The 10422-nt window shown below is 46.2% G+C and overlaps 1 protein-coding gene and 1 pseudogene across 1 annotated transcript; one reads left to right on the top strand and one right to left on the bottom strand.

Annotated features, from left to right (window-relative positions):
• Nucleotides 1–377: 377 nt before the first annotated feature.
• LOC141821729 (glucan endo-1,3-beta-glucosidase 14-like) lies at nucleotides 378–3675 on the bottom strand. Its single transcript, XM_074709071.1, has 3 exons — nucleotides 3458–3675; nucleotides 1049–2073; nucleotides 378–932 (listed from the first exon to the last, which is right to left on the bottom strand). Exons 1-3 carry the CDS (start codon nucleotides 3510–3512, stop codon nucleotides 876–878), a joined length of 1137 nt encoding a protein of 378 aa, XP_074565172.1. The 5' UTR covers nucleotides 3513–3675; the 3' UTR covers nucleotides 378–875.
• A 3312-nt stretch (nucleotides 3676–6987) lies between these two features.
• Nucleotides 6988–7489, top strand: LOC141815269 (uncharacterized; annotated as a pseudogene).
• The last annotated feature ends 2933 nt before the right edge of the window (nucleotides 7490–10422 follow it).

Genomic DNA, 10422 nt, shown 5'->3' with positions numbered 1-10422 from the left:
ATTATTCATTTTCAAAATTAATTGAATTATAAAAATTAAATATTAAAATATTTTTAAAAAAATCTTGTGCGCCTTTGGCCATTTCAAATGTAGGGGTTCTGTTTTAGAAAAACCGTATATTTTTTATTTTTTATCTCTTTCCTAAATATTATTTTTTATTTAGTGTTGTATCTCTTTCCTAAATATTATTTTTTATTTAGTGTTGTATCTTTTTCTCCCCTTTTTATTTTTCCAAACTTTTGAGGGGAAAAAACAGTCTAAGATGTTAACTAAGCTACGTATTGATGCTAAAATAGTAGGCCATGCAGAAAAAAAGAGTTCCACACACTCTCAATCCATTGAGACCTTACACATTTTCATCAACACCAAGCAACAGGAACAGAAGGAACAGCCAGAAGCTATATATATTACACATGAGAGTGGAGTTATTTGCCTTGGGTTAAATTAGAATTCAGAAACCATTATGTGATTGTTTCAGGATCAATAGAAAACCCATTATTCTGAATTATATCAGGAGAAGAATAAATTGATAAAAATGGGGGAAATTAACAAGGGCAGCAGGCTTTCTGGGATTATTAGAACAAAAATCATGTTCTATGCAAAAGTATCTTTAGGTGCTACGGAGCACACATCAACGTTATCCGGATGCCACTTAGGCACCATGAGAACTCCCAGTGACTGCAAGTTTAATTGCTATCGTGCTGAACAACACCATGGAAGATACTCAGTTGGTTAAATGGGTTGACTCGAAACCAAATCCACTGAGGAACAGCGAGAAGTGCATTGGTGGTTCTATCTATCCAGTTATGTCACATTGGTATTCCATCGGTTCCAACTCTGCTACATACCTGTCGAACCAGGCACTTCTGTTGATGTCAGGCTAGGAGCAAAATTGCGGCGGCAATTTCAAAAATGCTCAAAGCAGGCATCATCTGCAAGGCGAGATATGGAAACAGATGAAGTAGCAAAATATATCAACTGTTTAGCTATGATCATAATCTTATCAAGTTGAGTTAATAGAATCGAAAAAGGATAGATTGTTGTTTACCTTGAAGCTTGAAGACAACATGGGTGGAAGATATCCATTCAAACCAATGTTGTAAACAGGAGTTCCATCAGGATAAAATAGTCCGTAATTTCTTTCTGAAGTTGGTCCAGGCTTTAAGTCTTCATTAAACAATGCAAAGACATATATATCTACAGGAAGAGTAGGATTCATCGGAGTTCCTTGTTTCATTGCTGTCCTCTGCAGCAGATTACTGTTGTATTTTGCAGCATTTTCTGGTGTCGCCCCTACCTCATCAGAGTCTCCTCTAGATGGCCACCCGGTCTCGGAAATCCTGACTTCTATATCAGGGCGCCCCCATGCTCTGACAGCAGAATAAACCGCATCAATCTGCGCATATAGCATGTTGTCGTAGTTCAGATTTGTGAGTGGATCAGTAACTCCTGGATTGGGCTCGAAGAGGACATAGTCTAAAGAGACAGCTCCAGGGTTTGCTTTGTATGCAAAATAAGGATAGGCATTGATGAGGAAGGGTGATTTTGTCATTGAATGGAAGTCGAGGATCGGCTGGATATACACTGCTAGGTCTTGTCGGAATGAGCCTGCTGAAGGAGGGTAGGAGTTCCCTAACATGTCGAGGGAATGAGAACTTGTAACATTCACTTGTTTATCCAATCCAAGAGAAACCAGGCCTTGATAGACTGATTGCATGGCTGGCAGAAGATTTGCCATGAGAACAGTGTCATTTCCTTTGAAGACTTCATTTCCGACGGTTATACAGGTGATCTTAGTGTAAGGAAGGTAAGGTAGGACATGCTGTTGGAGCCATCCAAGTGCTTTTGCTGGATCAGTCATTGTCGACACATTCTCGTTGCCAATTCCTATTACAAACTCGATGTCAGTATTGATGAATGCGCTAAGAACACTCTGATCAGCATCATAAAGCTTTACTCTGCTGACACTGAGGGAATGCAGTAGGCTTGCAACTCGACTTGGAGAGGGAAGATTGTTGGCGATCTGCCCGTAATTGATACCTACTGTGATGCCAAGAATTTGGATAACTTGACCTGTAAAGATGAATGAATGCCATTCCATATCACAGTTCATAAAGAGAGAAGAAAGCAAATCATCAATCTTTCTGATTTCTTACATGGGAAAAAAATAATGAAAAGGACAGCCAAGAAGGGAGATTCTGAAATGATGCCAAATGCTGTATTGAAAATAAAAGGAAAAGTTCCAGCCAAGAAATGATAAATATTCAGTTGCATTCCAAACCTTGACAGAGCTGCTAACATTTGAAAACTTGAGCTATTAGGAAAAGGCAATGTGTTATGCATTCACCACTATGTTAAATGCTTTCACCACTACAAGAGCTAAGGGCAAACAAATACCAAAGAAACAGATATGACTACATTCAGAAATATTTACCAAAATAATAATAAAAAAAAGTTTTTTTAAGCTCCATAAGTGGGATGTCGTTTCTTCCAATGAAGAAGAGAGCTTCTATGGTGTGCATGGTGAACCATGGGAGCATTGCAATATCTCTCCTCTGCCAATCAACAATGTGATTCCAGAATTTCTTGCTTTTGGCCTCACATGAAGAGCAAAAGGGCTATTTGCCACCATGTGAAGAGCCATAACTTTATCCCCTTGAAAAAAGATTCTTGTTCAAACTCCAAACAAAGATCGTTTGCAATGCAATCACTTACTAAAGACAAGCAATGTGCGCGATGGATCAAACCATTGTCAATACTCATTTAGTATCTCAGTTAAATTTGGAAGCATCATTCCTCTTGTTCATTAGTGACACGGAATCCCTCACATGGTCATGTGATTGGGGCGGTGCCTAAGAGTACAAAAGTAGAGTTTAAATATAAGCACACATCCTACTCCTTCCACAAATTTTAAATGCTAACCTCGATCGGCAACACGATACATGTTTAACTACCACAGTAAGCATGGGATCATTAAACAAAAAGCTGCAGATATACTATAATCAAAATCAAACTAGAACGAATCAACTTAATCTCACTTAGATCTTACAAAGGGGACACCAAGCATTTGGTATTCATTAAAAGTACTTTTGCCAACCTGGTCTACACACGCCTACGTTAGTCAGTCGGCACACCCAAGACCATGTGGTTTTTGTCTGCTCACCGATTAATTTAATCTCTTCTCTCAACTAGAAATAAATCAGAAAACCTAATTTTCCGCTCATTTTTGGACAGAAACACAAAATACGCTGCAATCGGAATTCTCTGCCTCCCTAGATTCAAGAAGTTATAGTATTCATCAGAATCTGCCAGCTCTTCCCTTCTCGAGGAGCCAAATCGCATCGATATCTTGTTTTTTCTCTCTCTCTTAAAAAAATGGAAATCATGAAATGATCTGGATTCAACAGTCGACCCGATTAAGAGATAGATACAAGGATATGGATGAAGAAGAATGCACCTGAAAAGAGGAGGAGGAGGTAGAGGAGGAAGCAGCCGCTCTTCTGCTTCGCCATTGTTCTTCCAACTCGATCCGCCGCCGATAAATCCCTAATGATCCGGAAGTGCTCGCTCGATGAATCGAAAGAGAACGGAAAGAAGGATCGAGATTGGTTCCCCGATCGAATGCCCGAATCCCTGCTCTATCTCGCGCTTGCAGTCGTTGGTACGAGTGACCGCGCTCCGCTCCGTCCGCCATCGACTCCCATTACCCTCCCTCTTAAATAGGCCTCTCGTGGGAACTGCTCCTACTGCACTGGGAAGCGACACGTGTCGGCCGCATTTAATGATGCGGCTCCGAGTAGACACCTCGAGGTTCCGTCCCCACGCGAGGCTTGCGAAAACGGCGTGACTCAGTCGGGGCCCAGGCAGAAGTGTCGGTGGGCGCGTGGGTGCGAAAGAGCTGATGATCTTGATGAATAAATTTAATATAATTGTCAAACGGATGAATTGGGCGGATCAATATAAAAAATCTATATTATATGATAGAGCAAGGAAGAAGACCGATTCATCAACTTGATTAATTAGAAAATTTCTAACCCAATCTAATTTAAGATGGATCGTAGATTAGGCGGGTTAATCCATGAGTCTCAACAAATAAAAAATATAGAAAATATTAAAATTTTTAAATTTAGATTGTAGTTTAAACGGAGTCAAGTTGAAAATTTTAAATTTGGATTGAGATTTAGACGGATCAAGTTCATTAATTCATTGAATTTTCTCCCTTAAATTTACATTTTGAAGAAAATAAATAGATTTTCTCAACCCGCAGACCAACCCACACGTGTCGTGAGCCAATCCATACGGGTTACGGGACTAAGCGAGTTGACCCATTTAAACTCATCTTAAAATGGGTTGATAAAATTTCAACCCAACTCGCTTAAATTGTTCGGCGAGGCGAATCAACCCGACGGCCTAACCCAAATTGACGACTCTAAAATTTAATATATATATCTAGAGTTGTCAAACGGGCCAACCCATGGTAGGGCGGGCCAACTAACTAGAAACCTGTTATATGGCGGGGCGGGGCGGGCTGACCCACCAACTTGGTGGGTTGAAAAATTTTCAACCCAATCCAACTTAAGACGAATCGTGAGTTAGGCAAGTCAATCCACGGACCTATCAAAAAATAAAAAAATATAGAAAATATTAAAATTTTGATTGTAGTTTAAACGGGTCAAGTTGAAAATTTTAAGTTTGTATTGCGGTTTAAACGGATCTAACCCACTAATTCATTAAATTTTCTCCCTTAATTTTAAATTTTGAAAAAAAAAATTTCTTAATCTGCATGCCAACCCACGCGGTCATGGGTCTAGGCGGGACTGACCGACCTAAATCCACGTTAAAATGGGTTGATAAAATTTTAATCCAACTCGATTAAATTATTTGGCGGGGTGAACCAACCCGACTGACCTAATCTAAATTGATGGTTTTATATATATCCTTGATCTGTGCGCGTTGTGTGCTTATCTGTGCACGCAGCTTACCGTTTTGAACGTTCGAAATAGAAATAATATCATTTTATTTTTATATATTTATTTTTATTTATAATTAAATTATTTATTTTTTAGAATTTAAAAATTAAATTATAATATTACATAAAAAATTTTAAATAAAAAAAATTAATTTCATGATATGTGTGAAATAAAAAATACAAAATAATAATCTGATATATTTCATAAGCACTTAAATTTTTTTTATTTTAAAAATTCTTTTATATTTAATATTATAATTCAATTCTTAAAGATAAAATCCTAAATAACTTTTACTATAAATAAAATAAATAAATAAATAAATAATAAAGTATTCTCCTAGTTCGACACCTTTATCCGAAAGTGACTTATATATATATATATATATATATATATATATATACAGTTCGTCTATCCTGAGCACCGGATTCTTACGCGCCGCGTGCGCACTCCTCCGACGTTCACGTGCTTCCGCCGCCCGTTCATCGCCGTCCGACCACCGCCGGCAGCCGGACCGGATCCGTTGGAACCGCAACTCGACGGCGCACATTCCGGCATCGAATTTCGGCCGGATTGGGCCGGACGGCCGGAATTCCGGCCGAAACACGGCAGCAGTGGCTGGCGCCGCTGTCGCCCGGAATTCGAGCGGATTCCGGCCGAATCGCGGCCGGAGACAGACCGCCGCGATTTGGCCGGAATCCGGCCGAAATCGGCCAACAGACACTGTTGTCCGATTCCGGCCGAAATCGGCCAACAGACACTGTTGTCCGATTCCGGCCGAAATCGGCCGGATTCCAGCCAAATCACGGCCGGAGACCGGCTGTGGTCGACCGGCCGATTTCGGCCGGAATCGGACAACAGTGTCTGTTGGCCGATTCCGACCGAAATCCGTCCGGATTCCGGCCAAATCACGGCCGGAATCCGGCCACCGCCGGCGCCGGCGAGTTGCGGTTCCAACGGGTCCGGTCCGGCGGCCGACGGTGGTCGGACGGCGATGAACGGGCGGCGAGAAGCGGCGGAGGTCCGAGGAGAAACACTGTTCAATCGCGATTTTTGGACGGCTGAGCTTGAGCGCGCGATCGGATGAACGGTCAGGATGGAGGTGCTCACGGGTGCTCAGGAGATCGGTGCTCAGGATAGCCCTTCTGTATATATATATATATATATATATATATATATATATATATATATATATATATATATATATATATATATATATATATATATATATATATATATATATATATATATATATATATATATATATATATATATATATATAGTTCTGCTATTATGGGCGCCATCTCCTGCGCGCTCGTGAGCGTCATCCTCGCTGGCGTTTCCACGTCAGCGTGCGATTTTCCACGGCGAGCAGCGAAACCCAGGCACTCAGAAGCGACAAAATTCTTCACGCAGATCGCACGTGAGAAAGCCTTCGCCAAAAACACCGCTCCCGCTCGCCTCCTCCTCCTCCTCGCCAAAAACCTCGCTCTCCTCCTCCTCCTCCTCCTCGTCCTCGCCAAAAACCCGCGCTGCTCGAAGCCCCGCCTCTTCTTCCTCCTCCGACCGGCGCCCGCTCCCTCCTCCTCCTCGTCGGCGTAAAATTATTACAAATGCACTTTTTAAAGCGTTTGCCCTAATCCTCTCCTCTCTCCCTCCCTCTCTCTCGGCTGGCCTCTCCCTCGCCGGACGCTGAGCCCGCTACCCACCCCTCACCTCCCTCCTCCCGAGCATCTCCCTCTTCTCTCTGAGACTTTGCTGCAGCGACGTCATCTCTTGCTCCTCCTCTTCGACGCCACTGCTCCTCTCCCTCTCCTAGCCGTTCCTCCTCTCCCGACCTCCTCTCTTCTTCTTTGTCTATTGTTGCAGGCAACTCTGCCGCCTATAACAGCGGCTGTTCTCCACTCTTGGCCTCTCCGGCGCCCCACCTCTCCGATCTGGTAAAATTTTTATTTATAAAAATTGATATTTTAAATTTATACATGTTGAATTAGTTGTTGTTTGGGGCCATTAAAGAGAGATGATTCAGCTGTTGTTTCTCGTACTCTTTGCCGAGGGGGGCAGTGGTGCTCATTTTGATGTGGAAGATTGGGCCACTGCGGGAGCTGGCGATGAAGGGGATGGACCAGTTGAAATTAATTAGGCAAGCGACTGGCGACGGTGAAGAGGCTGGGCAAGCACGATGTCGGTGATTTTGGTGTCGAGCATAACCAGCATTCTTAAGATCCAGAACAGGGGCGCAAAGCTTGGAGCAGTCACTCCAATGGATCAAGAGTCTTGTGAAGGACTCACTTGATTGAAGCCTCGCTCATGAAGTTAAAAGAGAAACTACAGAAAGTCGAGTCAGAGTCTGAGGAGCAAGAGAAAAGGGAACAGACTGCCGAAGCTCATGTTCAAAAACAGTGAAGAACTTCTTCTGGAATATGTTTCCTTCTTATTCTTCCATGTAATTACTACAAAGTGTATCAATTGATCTGTTTGATCTAAACTATAATGTAAAGCTACATTTTCCAATAATTTGGTGCCCTATGCTCTTAATCAATGATTTGGTGCCACTCTTGCTTCCTTTTCCAAATATTAAACAGAGCCTGATAGCATAAACTTGAAACTTCACTAGGTTTGGCAAGTAAGGTTTCTTCACACTAGCCAAATGATTATTGATAGTCGATTAATACAACCAGGAGTTATAAAATTTAATGTCTTGGATTAGGTGCACCAAAGTGGCATCATGACAGTCCATACCTCACAAGATTACACAAATTCTTGATGGCATTAAGATCCAAATGAAACAAAAAATGTTGTTCGTATGTGTTGATCTGCTAGTTTCCTCTCAAAATCTTATCTCTTTATACAACAAATAGCGACGCACAAATTAGGGGATTCGATATCTTTCTGTTTACTGGTTCTCCAATGGCACAATAGCAATAGTGGTTTTACTCTTCAAGAATTGCTTGAATCCTTCTATGAGCTCAGCTCATAGGCTCGGATGTTGCACTCAGAAGTGCAAAGATGTCACAGTAAATCTTTTGCGACTCTGCTTTGATCTCCATTTCAGCCTCGAAATGCTTCTTCAACTTCGCCTCTAGAGTTTTGGCCTTCAAGGGATCCAACCGCTTCTTAACTTCGCCTCTAGATGGACTTGGTAGGCAGCAAGCCCATCATGCGGCGGAAATCCAGAGCGCCACGCAGGATCACGTTGTAGTCGTGGACCAGCGTCGAGAAGTCGCCGGCGTCCTTGCCTTTGCCGAGTCTCTTCCGCTCACCAGGAGAGGGATCCCGCAGCGTTGAGTCCGGAGTTAGGGTTTGGCTGTCGCCCTTGGGATCAGAGGAGTCGCCGGCGTACTTCGTTTTCTTGCTTTTGCGGCGGCCCTTCTTCTCGCGGGGAGAGGGAGAGCGATCGCGTGCCATGTGGGGATTTAGGGTTTAAAGATGCAGTTCGGATCCTCTGTGACTCAGAGAAGGAGGGGGCCGACGAGGAGGAGGAGGGAGCGGGCGCCAGTCGGAGGAGGAAGAAGAGGCGGGGCTTCGAGCAGCGCAGGTTTTTGGCGAGGACAAGGAGGAGGAGGAGAGCGGGGTTTTTGGCGAGGAGGAGGAGGAGGCGAGCGGGAGCGGTGTTTTTGGCGAAGGCTTTCTCACGTGCGATCCGCGTGAAGAATTTTGTCTCTTCTGAGTGCCTCAGGGACTCAGAGGGTTTCGCTGCTCGACGCTGACGTGGAAACGCCAACGAGGACGACGTTCACGAGCGCGCAGGAGATGGCGCCCATAATAGCAGAATATATATATATATAGAAATTTGATCTACCGCGCGACGCTTTCCTGCGCACCCGTGCGCGAAGCAATCCAGACCGTCCATTTTTCAGGATGTACAGTATTTCTCCTCGGACGTTTGCCGCTTCTCCGCCGCTGTTCACCGCCGTCCGGCCATCTCCGGCCACCGGACCGGCGCCGATGGATGTGCAACTCGCCGGCGTCGGGTCCGGTGACCGTATTCCGGCCAAATTCGACCGGATTCCCGCCGAATTTCGATCGGAATCGGCCAACAACTACTGTTGGCCGATTCCGACTGAAATCGGTCGGATTCCGGCCGAATCACGGCCGGAGATCGGCCGTGATTCGGCCGAAATATGTCGGAATCGGCCAAAAGTCGTTCTGTCGTGTTTCTGGCTGGATTTCGGCCGGATTCCGGCCACAATCCGACCGGAATCTGGCCCCGACCGGAGCGCCGGCGAGCTGGCTTTCCAACGTGTCCGGTCCGGCGGTCGTCGGTGATCGGACGGCGGCGCGACGGCGGTGGGTCGGAGTGTTGCGCAGTGGGCGGTGCGCAGGAGATCAGCTCTCTCTCTCTATATATATATAGAATTTTACTATCCTGCGGTCTATTCTCGTACGCTCTTGTGCGCTCCCACCCGACCCAGCCCTGCTCCAGCCGCTGCCGCATCGTCGTCCGGCCACCTCCGGCCGCCGCATCACGCCCGATGGACGCACAGCTCGCCGGCGCACAAGCCAGCGTCGGATTCCGATCGGAAAATGGCCGGAATCTGGCGAATTCGGTCGGAATTGGCCGCTCGGCACTGGCAGCCGATTCCGGCCAAATCGCGGTCGGTCTCCGACCGAAATTTGGTCGGATTTCGATGCGATTTGGCCGGAATCGACCGCTCGGCACTGGCAGGCGATTTTCGACCAAATCGCAGCCGAATTCGTCGAATTCCGGCCACTATCCGGCTGGAATCCAATGCGGGGATGTGCGTCGGTGAGTTGCGCATTCATTGGGTGTGACGCGGCGGCCGGCGGTGGTCGGACGACGAAATGGCAGCGGCGAGGGGTCGGGTTATCGCGGACGAGGAGCGCGGGGTAAGGAGCTCAGGATAGAAAAATTATATATATATATATATATATATATATATATATATAATATATATATATATATATATATATAGAGAACTGATCTCCCGCGCGACACCCGTGCGCGACACCCGTGCGCACCACCCGACCCACGCCCACTGCCGGCGCTCCCGTTTCGCCGTCCGGCCACCTCCGGTCGTCGGACCAGCCCCGATCGACGCGCCACTCGCCGGCGCGTCGACTGGCGTAGGTCCGGCGGCTGACGGTGACCGGACGACGGCGAAATCGACCGGAAACCGCCGCTCTCCCACCCACACCCACTGTGGTCTCGGATTCCGGTCAAATTCATCGCCGTCCGGCCATCTCCGGCCGTCGAACCGGACCCAATCGACGCGCCACTGGCCGGCGCGTCGACCGGCGTCGGTCCGGCGGCCGGACGGCGGCGAATTTGGCCGGAAACCGAGACCACAGTGACTGGCGCCGTTTCCGGCCAAATCGCGGCCGGAATCCGGCCAAATTCCGGCCGGAGACCGGCCGGGGAAGGACCGCCGGCGCCGGCCGCGATTTGGCCGGAAACGGCGCCAGTCACTGTGGTCTCGGTTTCCGGCCAAAT

This window comes from Curcuma longa, chromosome 2, assembly GCF_044706935.1.
Source record: "Curcuma longa cultivar G26 ecotype Majalengka, Jawa Barat chromosome 2, ITB_CL_G26_1.1, whole genome shotgun sequence".
In the NCBI taxonomy this organism is placed as follows: Eukaryota; Viridiplantae; Streptophyta; class Magnoliopsida; order Zingiberales; family Zingiberaceae; genus Curcuma; species Curcuma longa.
This window is presented reverse-complemented; position numbering and strand designations above follow the sequence as displayed.

Excerpts from the sequence above, each read along its gene's own strand:
- LOC141821729 (XM_074709071.1), bottom strand. The coding sequence starts at position 3,512 with ATGGCGAAGCAGAAGAGCGGCTGCTTCCTCCTCTACCTCCTCCTCCTC. Across the intron at positions 2,074-3,457 it reads CCTCCTCCTCCTCTTTTCAG|GTCAAGTTATCCAAATTCTT; the intron begins GTGCATTCTTCT and ends TCATCTTTACAG. Across the intron at positions 933-1,048 it reads TGTTGTCTTCAAGCTTCAAG|ATGATGCCTGCTTTGAGCAT; the intron begins GTAAACAACAAT and ends CTCGCCTTGCAG.